We start from the raw sequence: 14,770 nt of genomic DNA, 5'->3' as shown, positions 1-14,770 counted from the left end.
TTACCTCCCGCAGAGATAGACGAGAGTTACTTGCTAAAAGTTGCTGTCGTTCGAGCTGTGCACAAGGTCAATCAATACCCCAGAGCTATTCTTGATTTGAAGAGTATCAAGGTGGCTCCGTAAGATCAACAGCAAACAACAGAGTCTGCAAACCGGCGAGCTAGACTGGATGCTAAAACCTTGAAGGGGAAAAAAAAAATTGAAATGGAATCAACCCAATGAACCAACCCATAAAACACCCAGGAACGGATTAAGCACGAGCATACGGCCTACGGGCCAAAACCGCCACACCAGCTATGTCCTCTATCAAAAACGCCGCCGCGTCGTCCCTGGCCAAGGTGACCTCGGCGGCAGCCACGGCCGCGACTCCGGCCCCGGCGTTTGTGCCCCGCACCCGCTTCGAAGTCTCCTCCGATATCACCCGCTCCTACTTTCTAGGCCACCACCAGGCCGCCGTGGCCCGCATGTCCAAGGTCCTCTCCAACATCGGCCTGATTATCGAGTGCCGCGACTTTCGCGTGCCCCTCTCGTCCTGGAACCCCATCCTCGAGCACAAGCTCCAGTCACTGGGCGGCCACCAGGCCATCCCCCGCATCGTCGTCTATACGAAGCGGGACCTCGGACCCGGCAGGCCCCGGGACCTCCCCATCGTCGACGCCCTGCGGAGGTTCCACAGCGCCGAGAGCTACTCCGTCGACACGCCGGGCGGCTTCCTCTCTAGGGACCCGACGGAATCTGCAGCAGACGGAGACAGGGGGAGAAGCCGCCGCGACAAGGACGATGCAGGTGATCCCCCCTCGGCACTCTTCCTCGGCAAGGGCGAGAGCAATGCGTCTGGCGACCGGGCGCTCATGTCAGCGATCCGCGCGCTGGCCAAGTCGGACGCCTCGCACTCGTCGCACCTCCTCGGCCTGCGCGCCATCATCATCGGCATGCCCAACGCAGGCAAGTCATCACTCCTCAACCGACTGCGGCACCGGGGCGTCAAGGCCAACACCAAGGCGGCGTCGACGGGCGCACAGCCGGGCGTGACGCGAAAGCTTGGCACACCCGTGCGGATCCTATCCAACGAGGCGGACGAGGACCTTCCGGAGCGGGGCGTGTTCGTCATGGACACGCCAGGCGTCTTCGTGCCCTACGTCGGGGACCCGGAGAGCATGCTCAAGCTGGCGCTGGTCAACTGCGTACGTGACGGGCTCGTCAACCCCGTCACCCTAGCCGACTACCTGCTCTACCACCTCAACCTTCGCGGGCAGACTAAGGCTTACGAGTGGCTATGCTCCACTCCGACCAACGACGTCAACGTCTTCCTCGAGGCCGCCGCCCGTCGGACCGGCAAGCTGCTGCCCGGCGGTCTGCCCGCCATCGACGCCATCGCCGAGTATGTCATTTCTTTGTACCGGAGGGGTGAGCTGGGGAAGCTCGTGCTGGACGATGTCAACGAAGAGACGCTCAGGCGAGCCAGGATCGCGAGCCTCAGCCCGCCTACGAGCTTGAACCAGGCCAGGAAAGCTGAGAAGGAAAGGAGGAGTATCGCGAGTAAGGAGCGGTACAGGGCTGGGTTGAAGGGCAGTTAGTTCAACTCATGAAAGTTTGAAAGCTATATGTTGCCACATTTGTAATAATATGTAACATCAACTGGAGGCTGTCCATACTTATTGTAACTTGTATAAATGATAACGTCAAAACTTGACTATCAGCACGCGTCCTCTTGAATTTAAACCAAAATTTCCGGTAAACTGGGTATTCAGCTAATAGCCTAATCCCACTTAAACCAGTCCCAACTAAAAATTTGGGCATAGCAATATGTGACGTACAGTGCTGTAGTCCTCGAAAAGAATATAACCCATTTATACCCAAATATGATACAGCTAAAGAAAAAGACGGTAGCCACTTGCGTGACCTGTAATTGCCAAGCAAGCTGTTCACATGGTTCTTGTCAAAACCATGGGGTCGCCCCTTCGTGAAGTGAAATAAAGAAACCATCATACAAGCAAAAACGCCGTGTCACACCCATATGTCAAAATGAAACCCCTTTCGCCTTTCGCCGTTATTGTCGGGTATACCAAAAAAGAGAGAGCCTTGCATACTCCTTGCTCAAGCAGCATCCATCCATCCCAGAAAAAAGACTGAAAAACTCGAGAGCTCCAGGGACTGCCAGTCTGGCGAAGCCAAGAAAGTTATTGACCTAACCGTTGCCAGTCCTGATCCGCCCAATTTTTTTGCGAGGTCGCAGTTTATGACCTCGTGTCGACACCATATATAGTGTGCCATGATTTGATCTGCCCCTTGATGAAATCCAATCGGTCCTGAATGTTCATCTGGCCTTCATTCTTTTCTCCTTGACGGTTTGCCCCAAGCGCCCCATTATCACCGTTCGTAACGGCAATCATTGGTGTACGGCCCTCGCCAGGTGATACACCGTTGAGATTGCTCTTCGCCAAAGCTGACGTACCATTAAGGTTTGAACTTCCCGTCAAAGCCGTTGTAGTGCCTTCGGAAGTTGAATTGTTGGCCTTGTCCCTCTCCGTATTCGTTTTGCTTGCTTCCTGTTCTTTTCTTTTCCGTGCTTGCCTCTCCTTCTCCTCCTCTTTTCTCTTCTCGAAGGCTTCACGGTCTATGTTCAGATCCTGCTCGACTCGTTGGGTGAAATCAGTCCAGTAGGCTATGCGCCGCTCCATATCCAACCAAGACATTTCCTTGTCTTTCTCATGCTTGGCTTGTGTCTTTGCGTTTCGAGACCTAGATTGGCCTGTACCAGTGCCACTCGCATTTGTGGCACCCGCGACAGGATCCGGGACATCGCGAGACTGTGAACGTCCAGGGGAACGGTCACGATCTTTCGTATACTGGTTGCGGCCCTTCTTGCGAGAGCCGGATTTTTTGGATTTTGAAGAGCTTTTATCCGTCTTCACTTCAGGTGTTGGCTGAGGAGAAACTGCTCTTGGCGGAGGCGGTGGAGGAGGTATCTCAGCAGCGGGTGCGGTCGAGCGAGCCGTCGTTGCCCGAGCGGCCAAGGGAATTTCTTCAGAGATATCCGAGTCTGTCACGTTGAGCAAATCTGTCAGCTTAGGACTATGTGCTTTGGTGTGCATCAAGCTGTCTACTTCGGACTCACCATCTGCTCTTCTTCGCTCTGCTCGGCTCTTGCGCTTGTTTGCAGCTTCGGCCTTTTGTTTCTCGCGCTCTTCCTTCTCTGCCTTCTGCAGGTCCCGCTGTTGGTTTCGCACCGTAGGATTTCGCGACTTGCTCTTCTGAGAGCTGGTTTTCGAGGGACCATCGTCCGAGTCATCCTGAATTGCGCTTTCGTCGACAGGTGTGGGAGATCTAGAACCGGTTCGTTGGCGTTTAGTAAACTCGGTTTTCCTGGTATCATTCCAATGTCAGTACTCAACTCGCCCATAAAGAGGGATATGGAGCCAATCTCACTCTACGCTATCACTGCGGCCTCGTTTGATCCTCTTGGTGCTGCCCTCAGAAGGCTCGCCTGTGCCAGCTTCTTCTTTGCTTGCCTCGATGGCGCGTCGTAATTCTTCTTCCTCATCATATACATGGCGGCTATTTAAAGTTGACCGACGCTTGTGACTAGCAAGTGCCGCAGCAGCAGCCCTACTGCTTTTGCTTTCCCTGCCTTTGGGAGACTTTGGTGGCTCTTTTTCTTTCTCTTTGCTAATTGTATGTCTAGAATTTGATCGGGACGGACGGTTGACTGGTAGGTAGAGCGAATATCGTTGGCTGGTAAGAAGCAGAATAATGTCAGCGGTGATGTTCAACAATGGTACAACGTTCCCTCGGCGCGGATATTTCGTAGTTTCTAGAATACAGTTCTGTGGGTGGCCTGTAATGCATTGCCACAAATGTCGACCATGGAGGAAAACTCATGGAAGGAGGGGATCGGTGCCTACCCATTGCTTGCAACTGAGATCTTGTGTAGGTCTTTGCGACATTTTTCGCAAAAATACTCATCGGGACTCGAGTCCGCGTTTAGGATACCGACACAGCCGCCATGTTGCCAGACCTTGCAAACATCGCACTGAAGGAAGAAGCCTGCAACTTCATCTGGGACATCAGCCGCCAGAAAAGGTTCGAGATCTAACGCTTCCTTGGCAGCGGCGTGTTTATGGTCATCCTTAATCACCGGCGGACCGGGGTAATCTTCAAGACCGCAGATGCAGCGGACAGATTCGTCGTCCTCTTGGACTTCATTGTCGCTGGACGCCATGGAGTAAGCGCTGGCGTCGGCAGTCTTTTCTCGGCTAGAGTTTTCCGCTTCACGCACACGATTGCTCCGCAGAGACCGGACAAGTGGTTCAGCGACAGCGAGTCCGTCGTCTGGCGGTTCCGAGATTGATGAAGCAGTAAGTTGTGGGGACGAGACTTTGTTTGTTGATGATCTGGACGACCGTTCGGCGCGTCCCGATGTACTTGACGAACTAGAAGGTGCTTGCGATTGTGATTGACCGGGTCGTGCTCGAGAAGATCTTCTGGTGTCTGATTCTCCCATGGCTCGCAGCCGGGGCCGCGGGTCTACCAAGGCGAGAGAAGAATGCGTACAAGGGGTCGAGGTGGAAAATGGTGGCGGTAGAGGTTGGACTATGTGATTCAACCCAAATAAGTGTCGACAGGTATGGAACAATGGATAGAGAGCCTGATTGACACGTTATTCGACAAGAGTAGTCGGGCGAGAAGCCGGGCGACGAGGACGGGAATCGAGTTTTCTATTGCGACACGAGCGAGGAAACAAGGCTGAAGAGTGGTCGTTGCAGCATGCGACAAGAAACCATGACTGGCAAGTAAAGAACTGGATTGACAATTGGGACTAAAAGAAACCAGTTCCTTTAATATGTATTCTTGAGGAAAAGTTAGGCGGGATCAGTTGTGTGGTGGTGGTCGTGGTGCAGCAAGGAGATCAACTGAGCATCTCACGCTTGGGCTTGGGGGAAAATAAGAGCGCCTAGTGTGTCTTGCGGGAGCTGCTGCTTGAGACTCCGATTTGCTGTGTGCGGGGCCGGCCATTTCCTCGCGGTAGGTCACGTACCAGCGAGCTGCAGGCAAGCTCCTCTTTCGCGATGGCAGGGATCAGTCGACGGTGCTGACCAATGATAAAAAATTGGGTCCGATTACTGCCGTCGCGGCGATACTACTGATTTCTGTATCGATAAAGGTTCCTGCAGGATGAGAACCCTAACCCAGCAAGCCTGGTCGCTTCTTGGTACCTATCAGGTATTTTCTCATGGTGTGGTTGCAGTCGACGATTTAGCATAGTTCGTGACAATTTATATTGGGAAATAATCCACGCAGGATTCATGCTCTCTACGAAATCTGCTTGCATGGAGTAGCTCAGTTACCTGACAAGAACTAGGAAATTTACAGCTTGTAAAATGGACTTGAAGACCCCGGGCATCTACGTGACATAGTAAGCTGTAAATGACTTGCTATATTGGCAAGATATTTATTTCACTGCCATCTAATCAGTTACGTATCTAATAGGCTGTACTCTATCGCGCCGCTTGCACCTAGGCCAATATCTAATATGTAAAATATCAACGTGCACAGTACGTTTAGCAACATAAGTTCAAATTGGATGACACCGCTCCTAGCAGGCCGAATGTAGCAGCACCGCCATGGAGAACCCAGGAAGTTAAAGAAAGAAGTCAATTTGATTCAAACACAAATCTGAGCAAGCTTTCCCAATGTAGCAATTTTTTCGACGATATATCTACCAGTCACAAGACAATTTACTCGAATGTACTCAATTGTCACCCCTCCGGAATAAACGGGCCGCGATGGGACGAGGTGGAGCTCCCTCCAATTTGCTTCGCGGGGCCCATGCCGAGCAGAGTTTAGTGACGTAGTAGGTAGAAGCGTAATCTAGATTTTCATCTGTGCTACTGGAAAAGCATATGTTGGAAGTCTAAATCAAATTTCTGCATAGGGGTACTCGGATGACAGACTGTAACAAAAAAAAATTGCATATGGGAAAAACTAAAGTCGCAAGTGAATAATTGAGTTGCATTGGGCTGTTAATATCCTCATGTCACCGGACAAAGATAAATGCAGCCACTTTCAAATGGGGGGCAGCTAAAATGGAGGGTCAAGTCCAGGGTTGATTCACCTTACCGAAGTACCTAGAAGACCACATCTCTTTCGGATTTTTGGTGGGCGAAAACCCATCCGACCACCAAGTTGTTGGTACCCCCTGCTTAGTCACCCCAGCACAACCACACACAGCGGTCACAGCTTTGATTCCAATCTCCCATGCCACATGCGAGCGAGGGTCTGGGCTGGCTGCAGTGGCTAGTTTGGTCTGGTCGGACCAGCTTCCAAGCCCAGTCATTAATTAGCAATCGACCGAAAAAGCCATTCATCATTGACCAGATCTGCTTCCTTTTTGACACCCACGACCAACAACCTAAATCAAATTTGCCCTGTTTTGTGCTCGAGAATAGCAAAACCTGGAGTCGCCCGAGACGTTAATACTGGCCAATCAATCCCCCGCTAATTGCTTGCTGAAATCTGCGTGGTCGTCCGAGTCGCTCACGTCGCTCCCGGCGAACCCTCGAATCCGGCCAGTCGTTGCACGTAGGTATGTGCAGCCGCTTTTCCAAAGACAGCAGGCAGGACAGCCAAGCAAGCTCTCGTATGGGGTGGGCAGCGTGAACACCTTGGACTGCAGCATTGTGAACCTAGATGCATCAAGATTTGGGCTATCTATAACTGGAGTGCTTGCTTGCATCGTGTCCGGCCGAGGCTCATGATTCGCCTCTTCTTATCTTGTCTGACCCCAGTTTTTGAACAGAATCCGACCCAACGCTACGTTTGCTTTTTCTTAGCCACAGCTCCTACCTAGACCAACAGTCATTTCGTCTCACACGATTCTTTCGCTTCTTCCTCGCTTCCATTTGGGACACAGCCGTGTTTCTTCAAACACGACAGGAGAATTCGCTATAGCAGCGTCTGTCGGAGTAGGAGTTTATACTTCCTGGGATGCATGATGGGTGCGTTTCCCTCCTAGTCATCAAGCACTGCTGGAGCACTGTCTCCTACCAAAACACGGCCAGGGACAGTCTCGTCGTTTACTTCCCCGCCTCCTACTTCCCCAACCGAAGTTAATGGTAGCCCTGTTCCTTTTGCAGCACGATATAGCGAGAGTACATCCCCCGAATCGACGACATCACCAATGTTCCCCGATCGCCCAATCCACCCGTTACCTAAACGCCGTCTGCGCGAAAGACTTTCCCCCGAAGTTGCTGATTCGATCGAGTACCCGCCAACGCCGCCAACTAGCGTCTTCTACTATCCTTACAAAGAGGAAGACCCCGATGTTTGCAACGGCAACCACTGTTCCAATGGAGTCACGCAGAACGGCGAGGAGGGAGATCCGTCGCGGGTGCGAAGAAGTCAGGCTGTGCCACGGTCTGCTCCAAGCATTCGCTCGATTCCTTTCCGACTAGCCCAGAAGCAAGACCCCGTCTATAGTAGCTACTCGCAGCTTCCACATTCGACTGCTTCCTCGATAGACGGATACGATACGTTCGAAAACACAAACAACAAGAAGAAACGCAAGGTGCCTGATACCGCTTTGGGCCACTCTTTAAATGATCTAGGAACTGGACAATCCTCGCCCTCCACCCCGGTCCGCGTCGTTCACCAGGACGGTTGCGACGCGAGCTGCAGCGCCTATCATTCTATGGGCTCGGGTAGCCCAGGTCTTTCTGGTCCCGGGAGGGGCCGGTTCGGCCGCAATAGAAGTGGTAGGAGCCCTTTGTCAGAGAGTAATCGAAACAACAGAATGAGACCCGCAATGCGCTGGTCTCCATTATCAGGTATGTCTCTACAGCGCCTGTCTGACGTTTGCCAGCACTGCATTCACACGCGTTTGTATCCGTTGAGCCAGCCACCCATTTCCAACCCCCGCCACTTCCTATGTTTCACCGTTCGTCGTTCACTGCATTCTTCGCTCTTTACACTCGAACACCTTCGCACCTGCCTTCCGCCCTTCGGGAACTGACCACCAAACCATTTGCGCGGCAGCTCCGAGTACAGGAATAATATCTAATGCCATCTCCAAAGTTGATAAACACCCCCCTTCGCACCAGGGTCAGGAGAACGTCAGCCTCCTCGATCTTCAACGAAGTTCCAAGTCCAGCCCAGGCTCCGGTCAGTTTACTTTTACCTGCGAGTCTCAGGTCCCCGGGTCTGCAAGCTGGCCTGGGTCCCACGGCAGGCCGCCCCATGCGACTCCCATTCCACCTAGACACGACGTTTCCGGAAATTCATCAAGGGCGCCTTGGCCCGGCGGTGTTCCTGCAGGCCACCACTCGGGCACCGTCCCAACAAACTCGAGAGCAATGCCTGGACCTCCGCCAGGGGCTCAGCCTCCTCCTCCCCGACCCCGTCGCCGACGTACGAAGGCCGGCGAGTACGCCAAGGCAGCCCAGGACAGGCAGAACCAGAAGCAGCACGAGAAGTGCAGAGGCATCCATGATGAAGAACACTGGCTCTGCTTATTCTGCGAGTATGAAGATATCTTTGGTGAGAAGCCAATGGCGTTGATCCGGTCGTACGAGAAAAAGGATAGGCAGAGGCGTAAGGATGAGGCGGAGCGCCGGCGGCTTTTGGAAAAAGCCAAGGCTAGAGGTCGCAAAGGAAAGAAACCGGTTGCCGGCAAGGGCACGGGCAAGGGGGCACACGATCCTGGGCACGACTACCACGCCCATGGTTCTCACGAGCCTGCGAGCGGAAATCATAATCATGATCATCACACCTGCGGTCAACATGCTTCACATCATCACCACCACCATCATCATCATCACTGTAGTGTGAGTCATTCAGTGCATTGCGACGACCCCAATCATCAACACGAGTATGAGGACGAGCATGATTACCATGGTCATCACGAGTACGATGATCACTACGACGATCTCGCCTCGCCAGAGGGCGACGGACATGATAGCTTGGACACCAAGAGCAGCGACTCCCAGGATGGACATCTTCACAAGAGAGTAGCAGGAGGTGGTGGCGCTGCAGGGCCGCCGGGTCACGCCCGACCTCCCGATATGGCGTCGGCAGCAGTAGCGGCACGCAACGGACCGCCCCCGGTCCGAGTCTAGCGCGAGAGGATCGGAGGTTTATATTCTCATGTCTTCCACCGAACCATGAGTTTTGATCCTGCCTTGTTTCCAATCTGGCAGGGCATCTACCAGACACCCAAAACAACAGGCGACAACATTGCAGACCGTTTAGCAGTTGTCCAAGTGTCTATGGGGACTGGTGGTAATGGTCAGATGGCTATGTCTTGCCTAGATCCTTGACTTTCAGCTCTACGCTAGCAAACGGTGGAAGACCTGAGCGGTTGCACTTTGTTCTGTTCGTTTCGCACAAAACCCACGTGCTTACGCTCTTTCACTTCCCCGAAGAATCACTCCTCTCCAAACTCAGCCCCTGTCCGTACAAAATCTGCCACAACACCAATTAAATAAGCATTTCATGGCCCCACCACATCCCCTGAAACAATAAAAAGATATAAAAAAAAAACCTCCAAGCCCTTCGTCATGGCTGATTTGCACATGTTGGCGTGGCCTGAACACTGATACTTTTGTTAACCCGCAACCGCTGACTCAAATCTCATGCATGAAAAGAGGAGCGTCGACAGAAACTATCTTGGGAACAAACTCTGCTTGGGTATTACACTTGATTGGCCAATCATGCATAAGTAGCGCAAGACGGTTCGGTCTCGGTTCTATTCTGGTATTGTAAGGCTTATCCGATGTCTGGTGTGCAAAGCGAACATTAGATTTCCCCAGCAGCGCAAGATAGCTTATGATAAGGTCCTGATAAATTTGCAGGATACGCTTTGAAGGAATATGCAGATTTAACCCTCAGGAATCTCCCATGCCGTTCTCCGTATGCTCCTGGCTGCTTCTCTATGAGTACTAGAACCCCGTTAATCGCCGGTTGAGGGGAGTCATTGCAAGTCAGTCGTGGGAAAAGCTTTCCGTTACTACCCTGTACCGGATATGTTATAAAAAAAAAATCGTATTATTAATGCCGGATTAATCGCCTAGGCACTTGTTTGCTCATCTTGTACAGAAAATCTGTTGGTAACCCGTTCCAGAAGAAATCCTCGATCTTCAGAAATGGGCGTCAAGCCGTGTATCAGTGGCGCTGGCATGGGCAGTGCAGGATAAGATATTACAGCACAGTAAGAACGAGGGCGGATGAACTTGAGAGGAGAAGCCGACAAGCTTGTCAACCAAAACGGAAACCAGATATATGATATAGGTATCCTACCATCGTTTATTTTGTTTGCATTGGTAAAAGGGTCCCTTTCTGGCAATGTTTTATCGTGTGGTAAAATTAGTGCTTGCGAATGTATGTTTGTTTTACTTGGTCTTTTTTTCTTTTCTGTGATTTCTTCTATTCGAAAAACAAAGCAATTAATGACGCTTTACTTTTACTTCCCTTCCCAACATTGTCTACATACATTAACACCCAAAGAATTGGAGTTAATTACTAGCAATTTCCTTTCCCAGCCATTCCTTCTCAGCTATCAGGGTATAGTTATGGTACCAAGTAAATGACACGATCATGCTATGGTTCTTTTTCGACTTGGTACTTCCCCTTCGATTTCAGGCTGACAGGGAACCTGGCGATTCTCTTCTTGGCATGAGATGTACTTGTGAAATAACACATCCTTTTGCTCACCAATGGCAAAGAAAACAAGGGTGAAAGAGTCAACACAGAAAGCAAAAAAGAAAGAAAAAAAAAAGTTCACCGCAACTGTCGTGTTACAAAGTTGACCGCGTTCGAATCATAAGGCTTATCATTGCTCATATTTTATAGGCTTTGCTGAGTCATGCTGCCCGGGCCATCGCTCTGCGACAACGTTGCCTCCGAGGTCCTGTGTCCAAGGTCGGATAGCTAGTCCGACATGCGCACGGCACTCTCGGATGCCGAAGCCTCATGTTGCTCCTGCTCCTTTCCCTGGTCCTCCTGTTGAATTTGCGACTGCTCTTCGTGATGTTGATGTTGCTCTAGGTGCTCCTCCAGTTGGTGCCGTCCCTGCTCATGATTCTGGTGGTGCTGCTGTTGCTCGATATGCTCCTCTACTTGCTGCTGTGGTTCGTGATCGTGTTCTTGCCTCTCCTCCTCGGCAGCAGCCATCACGGCCTCCTCTGCTATGGTCAATGGCTCCGGCTGTTGCTGCTCGCCATCCTGTTCCTCTAGCGGTGGCGGAGGCGGAGCGTTAGGGTCGACCCATTCCGTATTGATGGGGCGGCCTGTCGCCGGGTCTATATCGCTCTCCTTGCGATGAGGGTTCTTGCCGACGTTTATGACGGCTTCATTCTCTTTCCTGCCAAAAAGAACGAGGTCGAAGCCCGGTGGGAGGATGCTGTCGGTTCTACGCGGGTAAGAAGTTCATGGTTTGTTAGGGTCTCTAGTGTCTGATGATTTCCTGTTCATATAATGTGCATGACGGGGCAAATAGAGAAATATAATACGCACTTGAGCATGTCCTGTTTAATTAGCCTTGCCTTGTCTCTCAACGCCTGCTGATCTCGTGGATGCTCAAGTGGCACCTGGCCGTTCCTGATGGCCTCGGCGATCTTGCTCCACTTGGCATCATAGGCACCCACAGCGCCAATCAGGCGCTGACAATCAGGTATAGACCAGGGCACACGAGTCTGCGGTGGCTTAGGGTTGCGCTGCCTAGCTAGTGCCGAGATGGCCCTGGCATGCTGCGACATCTGCAACAAATTCGGTGCGGTGGCGACATTCAGCACCGAGGATGGAGCGGGAGAAGCGAACGCATCACTGGCGTTGTCCAAGCCAGTAGCAGAGCTGTTGTTACCATCATGAGCACTATCTCCAATGGATTCGGGTGGTGCAGGATACTGGGCCGAGTCGCCGGCGGTCAGTATTGGGTCAACAGGGATTTGTGGCTCCATCTGGATGCGCTTGGCGCGAGAACCGCTGGTACGTCGGCGCCGGCGGACTGGAGGAGGTGGTGGTGGCATCGACTGGCTGTCTGGGATGCGTTGGTCCTGCTCGAAGTCGTCGTCATCTTCACCGTCATCGGTCGGACGAGGACGTTTCTGACCCCGTGGTATTCCGGCGCGACTATTGTTTGCTGGACTTGGGCTGGCAAGGTGTTGGCCTGCCATACCCAGGCGAATGAAAGCCTGTACAGCATCCGCGCTAGCTCTGTCGTTTTTATTTATATTTTGTCAGTTATTCTGCGCTTGTCCAGCATAGATGGCACTCTTTGACGGCTCGGAATGATCAACTTACGCCGGACTATAGGGGGATCGCCCAAGGACAGATTCTCGAAGGCGAGCCGATGTAGGTGTGCCGGTGTTGGGATCAAAGGGGCCCTGGTTGAGGGGAACCTCCATCAAGTCGGTAGTCACACCGCCAATCCAGGTTTGGAGCACACTTCGAAAGCCAGCGAAGTCAAAGTGTTCCTGAATCTTGGACATGACGTCGGGTACGTTATTCACGTGCTCCCCTAGAAGCTCCTTGATTTCCTGACACCTTTGACAGAACTGCTGCCGTGCTTTGCCGATTTCAGGCAGCTCCTTGAAGCGGTATTGCACAGAATCGCAACCGGGTAGTCCTCGGTAGCTTTGTGGGAGGGCCAACTGCTCGTCGAGTTGGGCTTGTTTATCGAAATACTCGAGAAACACGTCACCTAGGACTTCTGTTCCAGACTGGCCACTCTCAAGCTCTCGTAACCTGGATATGGCTAGTTGGGTCCTGATATCGACGGCAAGGGCAAGCGTGGCTATTTCCCACTCGCCTCGTCCAAGGAGTGAGATGGGGATAAATACTGCAGGAAAATATTTATCAAGACGACCAAGAAATAGCGTCTGCTCTTCTGGGGCTTCCCGTAAGAAAGTGAAATCGTACATGAGTTCAGAAAGGTTGACGGTTGATGCTACGGTCTTGGCAGTCTCAAAATGGACGTGACCATATGTGTACTGTAGCCGCTCACAGAGATCCTCTGTATCGCGGATGTACGGCACACCCTGAGAACAATACGGACGCTTGAGAGCGTTCAGAATTGTATAGGCAACACTCAGTTCACCAAGCCAGACGGTATCTTCTTCTTGTGTCTCCTGAGAATTCCGCTCAGGGTCTGAAAGCAGCTGATGTAGTTCGGTAGCTGCCTCGAAGAGTTTGGGTAAGTTTTTCTCCAGGGCTCGAGCCACGCCCATTTGACCGTTAGCACCTTCTGGAATGTGGAAGGCATCAGAAGGAACAATGCTGGCTTCTCTGGCTACTACGGAGGGCGTACCGGCTGAGCGAAGGGGTATATCATTATTTGGTTAGCTTGTATTTTACTTTACCATGCACGTGACATGGCCTTTGTGTTATTATATTACATGAAAACTTCAATAGAAAGAAAAAAAAGATACAACATGCCTTGGTACTGCGATGTGGTCATTTCATAATCATCGATTTGAGATTGGTCTGGTGCCGCACTCGGCAGGCTTCGGACACTTCGAGTATCTGTCTCGTCCCTAGGAGCGAACCTACGTCCAAAAGTGGGTCGAAAGGTTCCCGGCGTGGCTGCCATGTTTGGAATCATCCCTGGAGTCGGAACAGTCGCTTCGGGCGTGGCCATGACAGAAGCCTGAGCCGCCGGAGCCGCCGGAGCCGCTGCTTTGGGCTTGGACGCCCGTGACGGAGCCGATGCTGCCACTGTAGTCTGAGAATTTGTGTTGTTACTGTTACCGGTGTTGCCGACGCCGCGCTTCCGCGTTCGTGACGCGATTGGCGAGTTGGCAGTTGCCATCTCGGCATCCTGAAGCTGGCGGTGAGCCATGACGGGAAGCACCTTGCCGTGGTTGACGCGACGAACGATGCCCCTCTGACGGGGAGTATCAACGTCTGGTTATATTAAAGAGGGAATATAATTGAAGATAGAGGTAGGGTTGGTGTTGTTGACACCAGAAGGGTTAGGGTAAGGGTTTGCGAGCAATGAACAGTTTTTTTTTTTACATCCCGGGCGGAAAGCGAGGAAAACATCAACAGCTCCGTCTGGGGATTGGATGTGGGCATGACCCAATGAGAGCAAGGGACCTTGAATTTGCGACGCGTCTGTTCTGCAGCCTCAGGCAGGAAGCTCGTTCACGTGACCCTGTCGTCTGGAGTTTTACTGCACTCACTGACCTACAATTAATGTACCTAACAAACACGTCGACGAAAAGCTTGGCAAGGCCAGCTCACCTCAGCAAACTCACCAAGCATCCAGTAACCTCCCGCTGCCCCACATGCCCCCCTTCACCCCTGAATCTTTCAAAGATTCTGGACTCCATGTGGAGTAGTTCAGCCGACCACAATGGCAATTACGAATAATTACCCGCCCCTGATCATCGCTCGTCCTACAATTGCAACACGAAGGCGAAAAACGACTCTGGAGAACCTCAGCAAACTCATGTCATACTGGTACGATGCGAGTTGTCCGTATTGTAGTGTAGATTGTGGGAGTATTTCTGGAAAGAAGAAGCTTCTAAGGTGCGGTCGACCGCCGCCATTCGCACCTAAGTACCTACCTAGGTACCTAGGTACTTTACCATGTGCTTGAATAACAGTTTGCCATGGCTTTTGCTGAGAATTAAGGTAATAGTCAGCCGTACCAACAACCTAAGTATCGGAATTCAGGAATGCACCCACGTTCCCTTTAACTTTGCATGATCAAAGTAACGCTGCAATCACAGCGATGCAGTGAAAACAATACAATTTCGTCAGTGCCCAAGTATCC

At 51.9% G+C, this 14,770-nt stretch overlaps 4 protein-coding genes across 4 annotated transcripts; 2 read left to right on the top strand and 2 right to left on the bottom strand.

The window, feature by feature from the left end:
* Nucleotides 1–296: 296 nt before the first annotated feature.
* Nucleotides 297–1,577, top strand: PgNI_10890 (uncharacterized protein; the record flags this gene model as incomplete). The annotated part of the gene is made up of 1 exon (XM_031130864.1): nucleotides 297–1,577. One exon carries the CDS (start codon nucleotides 297–299, stop codon nucleotides 1,575–1,577), a length of 1,281 nt encoding a protein of 426 aa, XP_030980480.1.
* Nucleotides 1,578–1,785: 208 nt separating this feature from the next.
* PgNI_10889 (uncharacterized protein) lies at nucleotides 1,786–4,941 on the bottom strand. Its single transcript, XM_031130863.1, has 4 exons — nucleotides 3,906–4,941; nucleotides 3,430–3,735; nucleotides 3,119–3,366; nucleotides 1,786–3,043 (listed from the first exon to the last, which is right to left on the bottom strand). The coding sequence occupies exons 1-4, from the start codon at nucleotides 4,502–4,504 to the stop codon at nucleotides 2,238–2,240; spliced, it is 1,959 nt and encodes a 652-aa protein (XP_030979569.1). The 5' UTR covers nucleotides 4,505–4,941; the 3' UTR covers nucleotides 1,786–2,237.
* A 1,470-nt stretch (nucleotides 4,942–6,411) lies between these two features.
* PgNI_10888 (uncharacterized protein) lies at nucleotides 6,412–9,113 on the top strand (the record flags this gene model as incomplete). Its single annotated transcript, XM_031130862.1, has 4 exons — nucleotides 6,412–6,586; nucleotides 6,800–6,998; nucleotides 7,062–7,826; nucleotides 8,035–9,113. Exons 2-4 carry the CDS (start codon nucleotides 6,992–6,994, stop codon nucleotides 9,111–9,113), a joined length of 1,851 nt encoding a protein of 616 aa, XP_030979568.1. The 5' UTR covers nucleotides 6,412–6,586; nucleotides 6,800–6,991.
* A 1,336-nt stretch (nucleotides 9,114–10,449) lies between these two features.
* Nucleotides 10,450–13,876, bottom strand: PgNI_10887 (uncharacterized protein; the record flags this gene model as incomplete). The annotated part of the gene is made up of 4 exons (XM_031130861.1): nucleotides 10,450–11,404; nucleotides 11,509–12,207; nucleotides 12,295–13,278; nucleotides 13,422–13,876. Coding segments are annotated over 4 exons (2,619 nt in total), but the record flags the coding sequence as incomplete, so codon positions are not given.
* Between the last annotated feature and the right edge of the window lie 894 nt (nucleotides 13,877–14,770).

This window comes from Pyricularia grisea, chromosome VII (assembly GCF_004355905.1).
Source record: "Pyricularia grisea strain NI907 chromosome VII, whole genome shotgun sequence".
NCBI classification, from domain to species: domain Eukaryota; kingdom Fungi; phylum Ascomycota; class Sordariomycetes; order Magnaporthales; family Pyriculariaceae; genus Pyricularia; species Pyricularia grisea.
This window is presented reverse-complemented; position numbering and strand designations above follow the sequence as displayed.